At 34.1% G+C, this 18,343-nt stretch overlaps 1 protein-coding gene across 13 annotated transcripts in view; it reads left to right on the top strand.

The window, feature by feature from the left end:
- Positions 1–18,343, top strand: part of LOC121323100 (R3H domain-containing protein 1-like) — a 35,930-nt gene that overhangs the window by 14,523 nt on the left and 3,064 nt on the right. For 3 of the 13 annotated variants that reach the window (XM_041263869.1, XM_041263871.1, XM_041263872.1), the window contains exons 4-24: positions 1,195–1,236; positions 1,824–1,913; positions 3,529–3,661; positions 3,770–3,848; positions 4,065–4,124; positions 4,212–4,352; positions 4,758–4,866; positions 4,948–5,061; positions 5,270–5,307; positions 5,417–5,470; positions 5,702–5,916; positions 7,808–8,065; positions 8,763–8,914; positions 9,731–9,832; positions 10,618–10,860; positions 11,306–11,429; positions 13,265–13,422; positions 13,652–13,803; positions 15,468–15,571; positions 17,251–17,417; positions 17,678–17,810. In XM_041263869.1, coding sequence (XP_041119803.1) covers positions 1,195–1,236; positions 1,824–1,913; positions 3,529–3,661; positions 3,770–3,848; positions 4,065–4,124; positions 4,212–4,352; positions 4,758–4,866; positions 4,948–5,061; positions 5,270–5,307; positions 5,417–5,470; positions 5,702–5,916; positions 7,808–8,065; positions 8,763–8,914; positions 9,731–9,832; positions 10,618–10,860; positions 11,306–11,429; positions 13,265–13,422; positions 13,652–13,803; positions 15,468–15,571; positions 17,251–17,417; positions 17,678–17,810 — 2,668 coding nt within the window. Of the gene's footprint in view, positions 1–1,194; positions 1,237–1,823; positions 1,914–2,986; positions 3,034–3,528; positions 3,662–3,769; positions 3,849–4,064; positions 4,125–4,211; positions 4,353–4,757; positions 4,867–4,947; positions 5,062–5,269; positions 5,308–5,416; positions 5,471–5,701; positions 5,917–7,807; positions 8,066–8,762; positions 8,915–9,730; positions 9,833–10,617; positions 10,861–11,305; positions 11,430–13,264; positions 13,423–13,651; positions 13,804–15,467; positions 15,572–17,250; positions 17,418–17,677; positions 17,811–18,343 lie in introns of those variants that run through there. The other 10 variants (XM_041263873.1, XM_041263875.1, XM_041263878.1 and 7 more) reach the window with 10 other exon arrangements.

The raw sequence follows: 18,343 nt of genomic DNA on the forward strand, positions 1-18,343 counted from the left end.
CAACAATGCACACCTTGTAGTATCTTCTAGTGCTTGTATAATGTCCCATTTCATATGAAAAATCTGAGTACAGAGAACAAAAGCTTTTTTTTTTTTTTTTTTCCTTAAGTAAAATGTATGCTTTTAGTTCAGGTTGCTGTGTAAATAGGAGTTAGTGTGTGTGGAAATATAAGTTAAAATTAAAGTGTGTATATTCCTGTTCTTTTTAGTAATAAGGGTTAAAGAACTTCAGTAGTGCATTGTTGTCTAAAACAGCACTTTTTGGAATCTTGTTCAGCCAATAAGAGGGCTTTGTTCTCGAATCATTTTATATAATTAATTCTGGGTCAGTTTTGTGATTGGAAGTATGTAACAAAATAGATTTAAATGTATTTCGCAGAAGAATGCGAAATGCCCATATCCGTCCTTATTTTTGGAGGTCGAATAGAAGAGCTTTGCATTCCGAATCGAAATTTTAGATTGCTTTGGGTCTTATTCTGCTCTTTAATAGTTATGTAAAAGCGCTTAGTTGGAGACTGTCTTGGGAAACGCTGGTTTTTTTTTTTTTTTTTTTTTTTGTGTGGAAACAATGCATGACCATTTTTTATTGTATGTTTTTCTTGACACTGTACTGTTGATGTGCTTTCTCATGACTCACAGCTCTGATTTAGTTTTTACAGCTATTGCAGGGGATGTGCTTGTAGCCGACCGTACTTGCTATGTAAAGTAAAAATTTGTTTGCTATGATTAGTGAATTCATCTTCTGATTATCATGGTTGCGACCTTACTCCATTATTTCAGTAGACCTGAGGCCGGTTTTTCATAATTTGTAATCTGGATAACAGTGATTTGTGTTTTGTAATCCTATATTTTGTGGGGGGGGGTGGAGGGGAAGAAAAATCGTAATTATTTGCAATCTGGATAAATGTAATCCAGCAGTGTAATTTACTCAAAAACCAGATCAAAACGACAGATAAAAGTACTCTCGATTACAAAATGTAGGATTACCAAATTCAGATCACTGTTGCCCAGATTAAAAATTTTGAAAAACCTGCCTGAGGGGTTATCAAAAAAGGCAACCTTCAATCAAATATTGTGCTTGCTCATTTTCACTTTGAAATACTTGTTTACAAACTTGAGTGTTGTAGCTGTTAGAGCTTTGTTAGCTGCAAGTTTTCTTATTAAGACCATCTTGTCTTGTTACTTATTGTACAGCGACAAATGCAATCCCTTGGACAGACAGGAAAAAGGCCAAAGGTACAGTACATCTAGTGGCATGTTTAGAATTTTTTTTTTTTTTTTTGTGCTTGATTACTTCTTGTTGCGAATGTGCCTGCAGAAAAAAAAAAAAAAAAGTTTGAATTTGTTTAGTTTTGATTTAAGCGGTGTTGTGTTTGATCATGTTCTATGGGTCCCAGCATGTTTATTTTATACATTGAATTTGTATTAGTTTTTTCATGCTTGCTGCATTTTGCAGAGAACCATGCTTTTCTAAAAGAATGAGCAGGGTAAATATACGTTTTTGAATGTTTTTTGTTACCTCTTGTTTTCTTCAGGTTTTGTTTTCAGACATCCAAGAAATGAGTGGAATGTTTATTTCAATTGATACAAAGTTTCGATCATTTTAAGAGTTCCAATAGTCTATTATAAAGTGGTACAAACTTTACATTTTTTTATTTAGTAGTTATGAGAAGTAAGTGAATCTTGGATAACTGAAAAAGAAGTTACGGAATTGGCTTTTTGCTTGCACGGAATACAGAATTGAACTACACACAACTGTACAGGTTTACTGTTTTAAACTGAACTGCTGGATGCGATTGTTAACAATCAATACTTTCCTTCAGTCTAATACAAAGTTAAAGCTAGTTCGGAGCCTGGCTATGTGTGAAGAGTCTTCTCCTCCCCTAATAACTGAACTGCCACAAGACCACCAGGTAAAAAGTGGACTGATTTTCTTTTGGGCTGGACCTCTAAGTTTTTTTTATATAGGGGGAGGGGAGTAAGTGTGTCCACAATAGCAGTGAGTTTAAATATACATTGGTATTCATAAATCATATTTTGAACATTTCAGGTGTCTAATTTGTACATTGTTAGCTCTTAAACCTTTTTAGAGTTGGACATTAAGTCTGTGTGATCCACATCCATTTACTGTGTGGGTCTGCCCTGCAGTGGAGCTTTCTGAGTGGTGGATCAGCTTTTTGAAATGTGTAATTAATGTTAATACTGCATATTTTCCAGTTTTTGCAGGGCAAAAGAAAATCCTGTTGGATTAGTTATTGGTTTGTGTTTAGTAGTGCTATCAATTTTATTAGGCAGAGTTTTTTTTTGTTTTATTTCAATTTTTTTTACTGCTTTTAGAATACAAAGCTCTTAGTTTAATAAGTAGAGTAGATCAATCAGAATTTGCTGTAAGCCAGGATTGCATCCATGTCATAAGACTACTGTGATTTAACCTACAAGCATTTAATTCTGTATTTTTGGATAAATTCTTTACGTTTTTAGTGTGTAGTAAAGTATAATGTCTGCGTTTTAAATACAGGTATTATATTCATATTGTACTCTTTCTTATGTACTTGCTACTGTAGTATCCACGTTTACCAGAATAAATGCTGATAGAAATGTGTTAGGCTGTGAATCTAGGACTTGATAAATTGGTTAAACCCTTGTGTAACAGTGCTTTAAAGTACCTTACTTATATTTCTGTATTTGTAGTATAATTTATAATTTATTTCATATACAGTGTTTGAAGTGCAGTGAAAATAAACAGTTAAAGGGATACTTTATACCACATATTTCCAGAAAAATGTAATTTCTTACCTCCTTATCCTGCTGTGTTTGTTTTTGTATAATTCTCGGTTGTTTTTTATTTACTGTTGCACACATACTAATCTGAAAAGACTTAAAAGATACTTATCTTGGTGATTTTTAGAAATGACTACTAGAGGTGCGCAACCTTTTTTTTTTTTTTTTTTGCTCCCTCTGCAACTGTGATCTGTGATCTAGAAATTGCTTATAGTTCACACTGTAAACAAGCCTTACCTTGGCTTTCCAGAGGTATCGTTTTTTCTGATCTTCCATTTCCCTGGCATGTAACAGATCACCAGACACAGCCATAGAACTGACGTGTATCTTATTATTTTACAGTAGAATTCTCATTTAGTTCAGGTTTGTATCCTGGATTTTCTCATATGCATGCATATTAGTGTTTTTTTTTTTTTTTTTTTATACATTTTAACATAAATTTTAAAATGTTTGTAGTCAATTTAACTTTATTTGATTTATTTTTTGTTTATTTTAAGAGTAGTTCTAAACACAAACGAGTTCAGCTTGCCTGTTTTCACAATCTTCCACTGTCATATTGTTGAACATTCTTAGTAATGCATTTAGTTGAGGGGTGGGAGTGTTGTATCTATTGTGATTGTGAAGCAGTTTTCATTTTAAATATTTTCTCTGGTCTTTGACTGTTATGATATCACCAAAATAATTATGACCTATTATGTCAGACTATAGTCAGACTCCTAGATCCGTTATACTTTTTTTTCTCCACAGGATACAATTCAGATACAGTTCATCCAGTCATTTGATAAAGAAGAACCCCCCACTGAAGATGAGGATGAGAAAGAAAAGGGCATGGAGAAAGTGGAAAAATCCGATAAAATACCCAGAAAAATGTTATCCAGAGGTAATGATTTTTTTTAACCTGAAATGTGTGGATATTTATTTCTCTTTTGGACTTGTTAATAATAACTTTTATATATATTTTTTTGTTTTTTATTTTTTTTATTTATAGATTCCAGTCAAGAATACACAGACTCCACTGGCATAGATCTCCATGAATTTTTAGTAAATACATTAAAAAACAATGCCAGGTATGGTGATAATCCTTTTACTGTTCTGGTGGAAAATGCGTTTAATTATTTTTTAGGCTAAAAAGGATCTCTTTCTTTGGTGGCACTGATAAACAAAACAATGCAAAAAGGTGCAATGATGTAAAAAGGGTATGCATGAGAAGGAAGTTTCTCTTATTTTTCTTATTATTTATTTTGTATGTAATTGTACATTTTTCCAATTGTTTGTATCTCCAGGGATAGGATGATGTTGCTGAAGTTGGAGCAGGATATTGTTGATTTTATCAGTAATAATGAGTAAGTGTCTAAATTTCAAGTACACCTCAGATTGTTTTCATCTCTTTTCCGGTATATGTGTTTATGACGTTAGCTTCTGTATTCCAGATCACAACGAAGAAAATTTCCTCCTATGACATCTTACCACAGAATGTTAGTACACAGAGTAGCTGCGTACTTTGGCTTAGATCACAATGTTGACCAAACTGGGAAAGCTGTCATTATTAACAAAACCATCAATACACGAATGTAAGTGCAATTTTAATTGTATTTTTGTATTATTTACACCCAAAACTTTATTTTGAAGATTTTGGTTGTTTTCATTATGTTGCCAAGGAAAAAATATCCTCATTATATATATATATAATATATATATATATATATATAAGTATATTATAGACATATACATGTACAAATATCAGGAAACTGTTTATTCAATTATGATGAAACTTGTTATGGACATTCTTTATTCTAAGGTATTGTTTTAGATACAGTTAATGGCTGTAAGATTGGAGCAACAGACCACATTAATCAGCATTGTTTTAGAATGGGATTACTTCCTCAATCAAACTATTTTTAAATGACTGCTAGAAAATGTCTCTGATGTTTTGTTTGTTTGTCTTTTTCTTTCTTTCTGTTCCCTTGTATCTCTAGTCCTGATCAGAAGTTTTGTGAGCATTTTAAAGATGATAAAAGCGATGATTTTCAGAAACGGTACATTCTTAAAAGAGATAACTCAAGTATGGACAAAGATGATAACCAGGTAAGTTTTGATTGGGTGATTTCAACATTACCCGCTAGTTAACTAGATGTCTATAGTTTGACTAAGTTAATGTTGATGAAGGTTTTCTATTTCCAGATGCGTATCAGACTGAAAGATGACAGGAGGAGCAAGTCATTTGAAGAGCGAGAAGAAGAGTACCAACGAATAAGAGAGAGGATATTTGCACCAGATGCAGTAATTGTTTTAAATATATAGGTGTTTTATAAGCAGCTCTGATGATGAATGTGTTACATTGACATTAATTAAAATTCCATTTTAGATGAATATAAAATTAATATAGTTTAAAGCAGATAATGATAATATATTTGTTTATTAATATAGGCATGTCTGAGAATATCCTATGTTCATAGAAGTAAAATAGTAAGTTCCTTTTTTCTTCTAGGCTTTATGTGCCCAAGAAAACTATCCCCCAGATAAAAGGTCAGTACATTTTAAAGAAGAATAATAATAATCATTATCTGTACAGAGTTTAAATGGGTTTTGGATTTGCCAAAAAAAAAAATCACTATTTTGTTTAAAATACCAACAGATTCCAGGAAGAGGATGCTTCTAATAGTACTCAACAACGTCGACAGATATTTAGGTACTTTAATATTCTATTTAAATCTGTTAACAAAAATGCCTGTATCTCTTTGCATGTTACTACTGCTTCAACATAATTCAGCACATGAACACAATAGATATATATATATATATATATATATATATATATATATATATATATATATATATATATATATATATATATATATATATATATCCGATATATATTATATATATATAATGATATATATATTTTAAAATAAATCTGCAGAGTAAATAAGGATGCGTCCGGACGATCAGGAAGCAGCACAGATAACGAACTGAAGTACTCAGAGCCCCGTCCCTGGAGCAGCACTGACTCTGATAGCTCCAACCGCAACCTTAAGCCGGCTATGACCAAAGCCAGCAGCTTTAGTGGCATTTCCTTGCTGATGAGGGGAGACAGCTCAGGGAGCAGTAAGAGCACAGGCAGGCTCTCAATGACAGGCAAGTCTTAAACAGAAATAATGGGGACCTGTTTTAAATCATGTTCATATGCACATTTTCAGAGAGGGATACAAACATGTTAAGGGTATTACAACAGAACAGTCCAACTGCTACTAAGTTGCTTGTTAGTTGTTCTCTGTACTGTTACAATGGTTTTATTCCTCTTGGGAAAATGTGCCATTGCCTGTTGTGTGCACATTACAGTGAAGGACCAGTTTAAGTAGGAACATGAAATGTAAAAGCTGCAGTGCTTAATTCAATGTATTGTAACAGGTGTTCACTGCAAAAAAAAAAATATATATATATATATATATAATATATATATATATCAATCATTTTTACCTGTTAATTAGTAATTTAGCAGACGCGTTTATCAAAAGCGATACAAATTTAAACGTGCATAAAGCTAAAACCGGTGCTTCACTGTGGTCATTTTGTGATGTTTTCCTAAAGTAATGTGGGCAGTTATCAGAATGTCAAATATTCTGTATTGTGACACCTTTTAAAATATTGTTACTGTTTTAAAATAAAGTAAGCTATAATACAGTAACTATTCTTGCGCCTACATCATTTTGGGTGAATGTGTTGTGAAATATTTACTTCACACATGGGGGGCGGTGCAGCTTTTCCGTTGTCAGTCGTTATTGAAACATTTAGTTTGACTTCTTGCTTCGAAAGGCTTGGCTTTTTTATGGCATTTTCTTTGACTCTGAAATCCCTTTACTTCATTCTCAGCTTTGTCTAAGTAAATACTTTGCTAATAATCTTATAACCTGCCACACCATGCATGCTGTGTGTGTTTTGTTTTTTCCTTTGAAGGAAAATTGTTTTGTCTTTTTTAGCGTTATTATTATTTATTTTATTTTTGTTAAAGCTTGCATTTTCAAAAGGTGACTGCATTCAATCTTCCTGGACAATAAAAGCCCATATTTGTTGAATAATAAACTGTAGTGATTTCGTGATTTAATGAAGGGCATTCTTTTGTTAACGGAAAGCCCTTTTCTACATTAACGTTATAACAATGTCTGTCTGACTTTCTCCTCTTGTCCTTTCCTTATGTCATTTGTCTTTGTAGCCTGTAATTTTTGTTTTTGTTATTTAACTGCTTTCATAGTTTGTCTACCAAGTATCTGAATACAGTAGGATTATAAAATAGTTTCAAACTTCACTGCCAATTTCAGGAATAACCCAACATTGTTTTGTTGAAGATCAATATTTCTGTGTCCAAAAAGTAGGGGAAGTCTTCGTCCAAGAAGGGAATGGAGTTACCTTTGATGTTGTTAAAGAGTAAGTAGTGGGGTTCAGAAAAAAAATAGTGTTACATGTCCCCACGTGTTGCTACAACCGTTTTAAATAATGTACTTTTACTTTCTCTTTTCATTGTTAACATCTTGACCACTTTTTACACTTATAACTTTAAAGTCTATTCAAAGCTTTTTTTCAAAATGGCTGCTAGTGCACTTGGGTTTGAGATCTGTCCTGTAAGTGATTGCTGGAATAAAAAACAAAAAAGATTACAGCATAAGTGCTCTGGCTTTTCAGTTCTGTACCACATCATAGATCATTATTGTTGTGTTACCTGTTTGACAGTGTGGTCAATAATACTTACACTATTAGTGCACAAGAGTGGACATTTTAAAAAAAGCTTTGAAAAAAACTTTAAAGTTTTAGTGTAAGAAGTGTAATGCTATATATTTTTGTATCCCCACTATTTACTATTTAAAGGCACATAAAAGGCCAGATGACAATTACGTATATAGGTTACATTATATAATGTTAGATTCATATAGAATTACACACACACATTTACAACAAGCATGCCATTTGATGCATAGAAAATGAGCATGATGTTTCTGTCTGTAGGTAAAGAATTTTGTTACTCCTTTCCTAGGTTCTGAGTCCTCTAGTAGTGTAGGGTCATCTACGGGTTCGCTTTCTCGCACCCAGCAGCCACTTCCTGTTACAGCTTTAAGCCAGAACACCCTTGGTGCTCCTGCCGTCTATCCAACTGTCGGCACTAGTAATTCTCTTTCCTTTGATGGTGGCATGAGTGGGCAAGGGGCTTCAACAGCTAGCACTAGCTACTATTTGCTTCCCTTGGAAGCTACAGGGATACCTCCTGGCAGTATCCTGATCAACCCGCACACAGGTTGGTATCCACTGGTGAAATGTTATCTAATAGTATTATATGGAGTGCATTTTTAATGTGCTTTGTGTGTGTTTGCTGTGGGATGTTTGAAATGTGCGTGCCACCTTAATGTAAATATTGTTACATGACATTTTACGAACAGTGACAAAAACAATTAACATTTTTTAAAGATGTCTGCTAATTTGTGTAAATCGATACGGGGCTTGAAGTTTAAATCAAGGAGGTAATTAAGAGAAAAATAAAAGCTTTTAGCCTTCCAGATCTTTATATTCCTGTACAATTTTCCTATATGAGAGCATTGGGAGGGAAAAAAACAAACTTGACGGTACTAATAAAGTATAAAATTGACAGAACTTGGACTTGTTGATTTCTAATGTTTTTCATGACTGTTATGCCTTTAACAAGAAAAAATAAAAAAATAATTGAATTAATTCTGCAAGGTTTTGGAGTCGGATTTTGCATGTACAGTATGCGTAGTAAATTGGTTTAAATGCCAAACCCTAAGATCACCTCCTTGAAACTTTAAACTTGTAATGCACACAAGCATTACCGGTATTCTGAATGCAATTTTAATTTTAATGCAACTGTATTACATAATTGTATATTAACAGTACAGTACTAAGAAACTAATCTTCAAATGGTAATCTGCTTTTTGAGGAGAAAATTAATTTAGATTATTTTCTTTTTGTCCTTTCAGGTCAACCATTTGTGAACCCTGATGGCTCTGTAGTTGTGTACAACCCCACCATTGCACCGCAATCTGTACCGAACCCTGCACAGCACCCCCCTCTCCCACCCCCACCTGCCCCCCAGCAGCAGCAGCAACCAGCCAATCACGTTCTTTCTCAAGTTAGTTTTACTACTACTGCTTTTCATGTTACTTTTCATTTTACTGCCTTACGATCCTAAGGACTTGTAAATAAGAGAGTGGATTGTTTATTAGTTAAATGACAAATTAGTAATGGGATTTAGTCAGATTGATAGAACTACTTAACGTAATAGCCTGAAACCTAATTTTAGTGCTCAGGTGCATAACTATACACACCGCATATGTATCCAATAAAGGATATTAAATTAACTTGCCTATAAATTGAAGAAAAAAAATATATTGGCTAAAATGTTGTCTAGTTTTGCAACCCCTCAAAAGAAAGCAAATTTTACAGTGTTTGACATAAAACCACTATTGTCACTACACACACTTTGCAAGGTTTAATTTTTCCAAAACAACGTTCCTACTTTAAAGTACTGTACACTTCAGGGAGCATCACGCATTTAATTCTAATTGACAGAATTTCCCATTTCAAAGCACCATTGTTTTATTCCCTCTTGTGGACACTTTTTTATTTTTTATTATTTGAGATGATCTAAATCTTTTTTTTTTTTTCTTAAAGGTCAGGATACACGTTAATGATGCTATTTAAACCAGAAATTCTGTGAGATATTGTTTATCCAGATGAGTACAGGTGTTTAATATATGATATCTCAGTATAACATACCTGTGCCTTTTTCTAGACAACTGAAAATCTCTATGTATTTTAGGTATTTCCTGACCTTTTCTTATTTAATTAAATATGTTGACCTTTTTATAAGCTGTCTTTTCAAAGCATGCATTTTTAAAGTTTCTACTAAACTATTAACTTCATCTCTGAACTATTGCTTCTTTAGCCAGTTCGGTCACTCCAGCCTTCTACGCAGCCTGTCCAGTACTCTACGATCTCTTATCCACCTCGTCTCCTGACAGTCTGTCCTAACCAGCAATATACTGTGGTACCACATCTTCTCTTCTTTCTGCTGAGCTTCATTTATTGTGGATGTGGTGATTCAAATGTTGTTGAGTTATGTCTTTTGTACAGGTTTGTGGCTTCTTGTTAGCTGGTGCTCTAGTTGACTCTGATATTAGCAATAATTTACATTTTTAAGGACTATTACAAAATATGTGTTTTCACATGAAACTGCGTTTTTTTTTTTTTTTTTCTTTCATAGATATGAGCTACAGGACATAAATGTAAACTTTTACAATCAAATATTTCAAAAGCAAAATTTAGAATCACCCTCATAGAGGTCACTAGAATGTAGATGTGTAGGGTATTGCAGTAGATTACTTAATGAAGGACATAACAAGCTATAAATAAAAGGATTAGATTTTTGTACATCATGCCCAGGTATAATAACATAAGCAGAAAATATGACAGTAGCTGTAAACAGGTCAGTGTTTCTATGAGACTGGTTAATTAGGGATTATGTTGTTTTTAGTGATTTTAATAGTATTTTTAAACATTTCAAATTACAGTCTCAAAGAGCAATCAGTTTAAATAAGAATAAAAATGCAAATATTGTTAAACTGATACCTTGAATAAATTAGGTGGAACAGTTACTGACATATCACTATTTTGAGCTTGACATTTCTGTGTAAATGTAATTGCTGTTCATTACAATTGCAAAATGTGTATCATGGATAGTTAAAGCCTGAGCACATAGAGACTATTTATAATATCACAGCACAAAAGTCTCCTTAATATAACATTGATTATGTTTGACTTCTTAAAATGCAGCAAGAAAACCTTGGGGCCCAGTTCAGCCAGATGAACCTCGTCAGACAGCCTTCCAATGAAGCTCCCGATGCACACACTGCCATGTTCCCATCATCGGTAGTCCTTCAGCCCCCCCAGCACACAGGGTATATTATAGCACACTCAGGGCAGCAGGTTCCTGCCCCTACGTACTCCAACTCTGGTCCTCCTGTCAATCAGCAAGTTCTACAGCAACAAGGATATATGCAGCAGCCCGTGCAGCAGGTACAGTTTTTTTTATTTTTGTTAAACACGTCAAAATATTTCATTAGTCGTATTCCCTCTATGTAAGTCGTGTATCAAATATTATTAAGTGCATACCGGTTTAACTTCACCACTAGAAAAAAAAAAATATATATATATGTTTTGAAAGCGTTTTCTTAGATTTTTTTTGCAATTGGCAAAACACAGTGCACAAATAAAACATGAATAATTGGCATTATCATTTAGCATTAATTAAAGCAGTGCATTTACCTTTACAGAGATGCCCGCAGAAGCAAATTAAAGTAGGTGCAACATTGCATAGAGGTGTTGCCTTCATTCAATAAATTGACCTTATTCTTAAGCTTTCAACAGAGTTATTTTATTAATCTTTCAGAGTGTTTTTTTTTCTGTACAGATTTTTTAGTTTGCTTGTATTTATTAAAATATTAGTTATTTTCTTTTTCAGATGCCCACATGTTACTGTGCACCAGGCCAGTACCCACACTCCAGTCAGCAGTATCGGCCTGTTACCCCTGTCCATTACAGCACCCAGCAGAATCAGCCTTTGCAACCGGCAGCACAGCAGCCAGGTCAGAGGGCACATTCCACTTTTATATTGGTAGTTTCATATACAAGACTATGATCATACCTATATAAACTTTAATTTAATTTGTAGATCTACCTTATTGTAAAAATGCAGGATGTTTCTTTTTTTTTTTTTTTTTTTTTTTAATAAATATTATTTACTTTGGAAGATTATACAGTATGTATGTGTGTGTGTGTGTGTATATATATATATATAATGAAAACTGCATTGTGTACTGGTACTGGAAAGGAACAGAAATGGAATTGCTCGTTATGCTGTCGGATTTTTTATTTTTAAAGGTCTAAGCAGTAGGATTTTGATACATTTTATGTCGGACTCTACGGAGATTTTCAGCTCATTCTACGACTCCACCTTCATTTGTGAAAACCGCAGAAGCAATGCTACTGATACAGAAGAAAAATGCGAAATCTGTTGTTCCAGGTGTATTGAAAAGGGGTAAACGCTGTAGTCTCGTTTTGAGAAATTTTCTTTTGAAACCCAGTGGGTGTTTGGAGCCGGGGCTGGAGCACTGTCTGAGAGGGGTAAAATTCTCACAGTGAACCGGTCTCTTTTCCAGTCACCCCATTCTCTTCATAATTAACATAAACAAAACATCGAGCTTTGCTTTAATAAATCACGTAATGCGAGGAAGCTCTGAATACAGTATGTTCCTGCCGAGATATCCACAAACTGGGCCATGAAACCACAGAGCTGTAATTTGTTCCCCCTGATTTTCAGTATAGACACCTGAATGTCATACTTTAAGTGTTTTTAAGGTTCCGTGCCGGTGTAGCATTCCCTTTTATGTTCATGTGAAATCTTGGATAATTTTAACTGGAGAGGTTGGCTGTTGGCAATACTTTGAGTCTCCGTTGAGTATCAGTTGGAAATACAGATACTTTTTAAAGCCGTAGCTAAAATTTGCCGGTTAAATATGTAGTGCAGTGATTTAAAATTTGAAAATATTTCCCTGTTCAGTCAGTCCTTTCTGTTATATTCAGCCAGCTGCAATACTATGTAAGATGCCCTTCTTTTTCCCTCCCTGCTCTATCAGCCAGAATGGAGTGTGTTTAATACTATTCACTTCATGCCTGGCTGCAAGTCGAGGTGTGAGAATAGAGCTAAAAATAGACCACTTCATGTAGCCCTGCAGGGAGCAATCCCAGCCATCAATTTCTTTTGTCCCAGTTCTTTTCTCATCTCATGAAATTGATTGCAGTTGCCTCCGCGAAAGCTGGAAGAAATTGAACAATATTCACAGCAGTGGTGCAGTCCCTTGACAGTTTTTCCTGAGAATTTTTAGATAACATCATGTGATAATTTCTGTCATGTATCCTTGACACTGATGCTGTTACTCATAAAAAGGACGTCTTTTTAAATAGCAATTTTAAAAGGTATACCTGCATACAGTGTGGTGTTTTGTTATATGAAAAAGAGAAAAACCTTACAATTCACTTGATAAGGCTATTTTGAGTTATCCTGTTGTATGTTTCAATGTAAAATATTACATTTTAAAATTGCTCAAATGATTATAATAGGTGGATTTGAAAGACTAGAAAGTGATTCTTAAATATACAATAGACTGGTTTTATTACTGTCAGTGTGTTTCCAAGCACTTGCAGAGTACTTGATGGCATTCTGTTCTTCTGCCTGCCTTTGGTGGAGATAGTAGGAAATAGTAATGGCAAATGCATTTCTGTAGTTATATTACCGGTACAGTACATTAAACCACTTCTCAAGTGTTAACTGTTGCCATAGTTATCATATTTATGTTTTTGGTATTGGAGTGCTGGTACACTTTTTGATTTCCCAGTCCAATATTTATTTATTTAACTGCAGGTTACCAAACTGTGATGCCTAGTCAACAGCAGAGCTATCAAAGCGTCATGGGAGTGCAGCAACCACAGAATCAAAATGTAGTAAGCAGCCAACAGAACAATATGGGAAGCCAGATGCAAGGCATGATGGTCCAGTATCCTCCAGTGTCCTCTTATCAGGTGTGTGCCCTTCCTTTGGAGGTCTCCGGCATTTTCTTCTGTATGTAACTTTGAATTATTATTAGCATTACATCATTAGAATCAAATAGATTGTGACTTTAAAGTCTTGTCAGCACCACTGTTCCATGTATGCTTTAAATTGCTGTTTGATTATTGTTTATGCTCATTCTGCAATTGGAGAAAACCAGCTGTAGTTGTATCATGCTCTGTATCTTCTTGTTTTTTGTAGGTTTCAGTGCCTCAAGGTGCGCAGGGCATTCCCCAGCAGACATATCAGCAGCCAATTGTAATCCCCAACCAGTCTAGTCAAGGGCATTTGCCTTCATCAGGAGTGCAAGTCTATTACAGTGTAATGCCCGCTCCCCATCAGAATAACATGAGGTTAGTTCAATGCCTGATATTTCATTTAAACAGAATAGTATGCTCATGATTCTTCTATCCTGTTTGCCTACCCAGCATTCAAGTTTATTAAAGTCTGCATTTTAGTTTGGTTTGCATACAATACTATTTTGCACATTGCTATCAAATCATACAACAGGATATTACTAGAGCCCGGTTTTATTTTTCACAAATTTTATTTTATTACAGATACATATTAATAAAATAAAAAATAAAAAAAACTCAATAGTATAGTACCCATCATGTTTTAGCTACTTGAACATGAGCCACTTTTATTTTTTTTACATTTTGACAAACAGACCTCGCAACAGAAAAATAATTTAGTTACCATACTTTATCATTGGCGGCAGTAACGGGAACTTACAGTCCATCATTTTTTTTAATGAGCTGCCTGTTTACAGTAAATACTGCCCATGCCCTCTATAAAAATACAATTAGGTAAAATGAAAAAAATATATGTTTGCACTGCCCTACTATTGGGGGAAAAAAATAAAATAAAATACTATAAATATTGTGTTTCAATCCCATTGCACTGAAGCAGTATACAGCTTGCGGTTTCTCAGTATTTAAACAGTAAGCAAAGCAGATTCACTCATTCATTCAAATCCACCCAAAACCAAAACAGCATTTGTTACAGTGTAAAGTTTGCACCACTTGAAATAAAACAAATAATTGGCATACTAGTACAAAATGTAAGCAGAACAGCCATATTTTCCACAAAAGTAATAAACAGCTAATTCTTAACGACGGTATCTTTCAACTTCCATTCCAGCCAACCTGAGTCCGATGCATACATCCCTTCAAGCTCAAATTTTTTGCAGCTTTGTTTAATTGTTATGCGCCTCTTCTCTTGCATCACAATTTGAATTCCCAAACAACTCGCTCTAAACTGTACATCTGCGCAAGTGCTAGTCAGAGCTTCCATTTCCCTTCAGACCGTGTCTGTGGTAACAGCTGAGCCTTGACAGCTAAGATTGCAAGTATTTATTTAAAGCATTTTTGTAATTTAAAAATATCATTCTTGGTTTGCTTTATTTGGTTTTATATTCACATTTTGTTTTATGTGTTACATTTTGTTTTATTTCATATTTGCGAAAAACACAGGGCTTTTAGACTCGATGTGAGAATTACCAAGAAACTGGTTAAACTCCATTCACATTTATTTAAGGTTATTTGTTTGTTTAACATTGCCAGTAATAAAAGTTTATCATCTGCTAATACACCCAGGACTTGTTTTGATTTGTTAGCGTCAGAGGTCCCATGCTTATGCATTTCCTTTTAACGCAATCCTTCTTATTTTTCTTTATAGACACATGGTCTCCTTGGAGCTTGACATGCTAGAAGCTGTTTGTTTAGAGACTGAATTCTGTTTTGCTTACAGTCAAAATAGAAATATGTCACCCATTGTCAGCATTAAAGTGGTGTACAGTTATAATAATAATAATAGAGGGGAATTGCTGCAGCGAGAGAACGTAATCAGATCTATGCATACGTGCACTTACATTTCTAGATGGATATAAAAATATATAATTTAGCCGTGGTGAATCTTAATGTGGGCAGCAGTCCTTGGCACATGTTTTGAATTAAAGTTAATTATTTTGGCAGTCACATGTACAGTATGTTGCTTCTCTTTTGTATTTCTGTAGTTCTTCTGTAGGATACCTGCAACCTCCAGGAACAGAGCAGATGCAGTTTCCTCTGACTTTATCTCCTTGTAACTCACAGCCGCTCCAAGCCCAGCACTGTGCAGGTATGAAAAGCTGCTTGCATTCTTGCTCCCCCTCGTTATTGCTTTCTTCAGTTACACTCCAAATGCAATACTAAAACTAAGGCCATGTGGGAGTAACTTGGCTATCCATTCCAGGAGAGGTGACCCTAAAACTTCACGCTCTGTTTGAGGTTTTGGAAATGTCCTCAATACCTTGAAAAGTGGATCCCTCCAATCCTGGTAGTAAAAGTTCTAAAAATTTATTTTAAATCTGCACTACTTTCCAGTGCACACTTAGAATCCTAGAACTCTCTATAAATATTAACGTTTTCCCGGACCCTATTGATTTTTGTCTCTAAAAAATCAAACGACAAATTATTTTTTTATATTTGCTATATAATAATATCTATATATATATATATATATATATATATATATCTATATATATATATATATATATATATATTTATCCTACCACTGTTCATTTGCACTGTTATAATTTACTTTTTTTTTTTTGAATAACAATGTGATTAAATTTGATTTCTCAAAGGATCTTTTTTGTCGTACAAATTGACAGCTTCCAAGTTGCTTACTGTGTGAATCCAAAGTGTAAATGGTAACCAAAATGTTTTCTATTTCTAAAGCTGCTGCGTAACCACATATATGGCAAAAATTGTAGGTAACATATCAGATGAAAATACTGCAAATTCCCATGTCATCCCGTTTCCCCTGTTCTAAATGTGAGCATACTTTTAGTTTTTTGTAGTTTTTAAAGAAAAGAGCCCAGATTAAAATAAGATGATTGATCATTCATTTTCTGCACTAGAAACTGTAGGTGTAAATAGTTTTAAAAGCACAGTGCTTGGTGTACTGTTATGTTTATAACTGACATTTCTTTGAATGAAGACTTTTGCAAGACTTTACCAAAAGGGTCTGAAGTGTAAATATATTTAACCTTTGCGGCTTCATTAAAACTTTTTAAATTAACTTTCTTTTTAAATTAAAATGTGTAAGATTGAATTTGTACCTGTTTGTCCTTGGGATTTGAAGCTACTTTTCCCACTGGTGTTTAAGATTTAATTAAATAAAACATTGAGGAGTTTTCTTACTCGTACCTGCTCATTTTTTAATTATTTATTTTATGGAAGAATTTTTTTTAAACCCTGCACTTTGGCTGCTTACTAAGTATTCCCATGAGGGGAGCTTGTAGGCTATGTAATTGTCACCTCTGCTGTTAATGAAACTGCTAAAACCATTTGAGATGCTAACTTCATTTTGTATTTTAATTTTATGTAAAGTCCTTTGAGAGAATTGTGGTCATGTGACCTTTGGATGATTCTATTTTCTTCTATTTTTTGCATACAGTACTGTATCAATTTTACTTCATTTTAAACAAACTATTCCATTACATACAGTAATGCCCCTGGGAATGTTTCTAATCACAAATAAAAATAAAAATGACTGTTCTAGCACTATAAAATGTAGTTCAGTGTTAGAAACTAGGTTAACAGATCACTGGTTTTGTTATTGTCCATTGTCATTAACCACGTTGCAAGGTTTTTTGAAATACAGGCAACAATGTTAAAGTAATTAGTAAGATTTTGATTCAGCTATTGCAAAACGTATTTATTTAGTGTCGGTTGCTGTGTATGCAAGCAGACCATGTTCATAAGTTCCCACCCAGTTTAGTTTTCTTTTTTTTTTTCTTCTATAATCTGTAGCACTACCACGTGACAGTGGAATGGTAATGATGCAGCTGACCTTACCTACCAACCATCAACCAAGAGAACATTCACCACCTCAATGGAAACACAACAAATGTTACAGCCTTGACCACCAGAGGGGCCAGAAATCTACAGATCTCAGTAACTTAGATAGCGCTAGACAGGTATTGATGAGTTCTAAACCCTAATTGCTAAAGGTGCAAGATGTAGTTTTGTTTTCTTTCCATCATCACAACTGTAAATGCTACTACTAAATTTAACTTGAATGCCATTATAATCTTACAGTCTTACCTGAAAAAGAATCATTATTTTAACATTCCTTATGAATTTAAGGTTTTTTATTTTTTTTATTTTTTTTATTTTTTGCTTTCTATTTGGTTTCTTGTAAACTTATTCTGTACTTTTATTTCACTGTGTTTTCCAGAGCAATCCACAGCTTGGTAGTCCAGCCACTTCACCAGCCCCAGCCCAGCTTACAAATGTGAAAAACATCCGTCCTGGACTCTCTCCCATTTCAATCATGTCACAATTTCCAAAACCCTTTGTCCCTGGGCAAGGTAAGGTCTATTTGGAAAAGCCAGCTCATTCTCACTAATAAATAAACAACCCTATTTATGTTTTCTAGTAGCACAGGGTGTATATCCCATTAAAGAAAGTTCTTTACAGCTTGGACCTTGTTGAACTGATGTGTTATAGTCTGAGAATAAGCTGCAACCTCATTTCAATGACATGCACAAATAATCATTTGTACCTTTTTGAGCCAAGAAAACATTTCTCTGTTTTAGGCAAGTAGGCATCCCATCAACATGTAAACATCCCTTCTTGACAGAAGTTTACAGTCAATTTCAGACCCTTACTTTTGGGGGATCATAGCAAGCAATTATATTTAATAGGCAAGGTCACATGTTCTATAATAGTCCAGCATGGTGTTCATCATAACACATGTTACTGACAGGAACGGCAGCTTTACAGTATAGTCAGATATGTTTGATATTTTTAGCATGTTAAGAATTGCTATACATTTTATAAAACATGCTTCAAAAATGTTGTATGTCATCATCATTGTATGACAACAGATTTATAAAATTAA

The sequence above is a fragment of the Polyodon spathula genome, chromosome 11, assembly GCF_017654505.1.
Source record: "Polyodon spathula isolate WHYD16114869_AA chromosome 11, ASM1765450v1, whole genome shotgun sequence".
In the NCBI taxonomy this organism is placed as follows: domain Eukaryota; kingdom Metazoa; phylum Chordata; class Actinopteri; order Acipenseriformes; family Polyodontidae; genus Polyodon; species Polyodon spathula.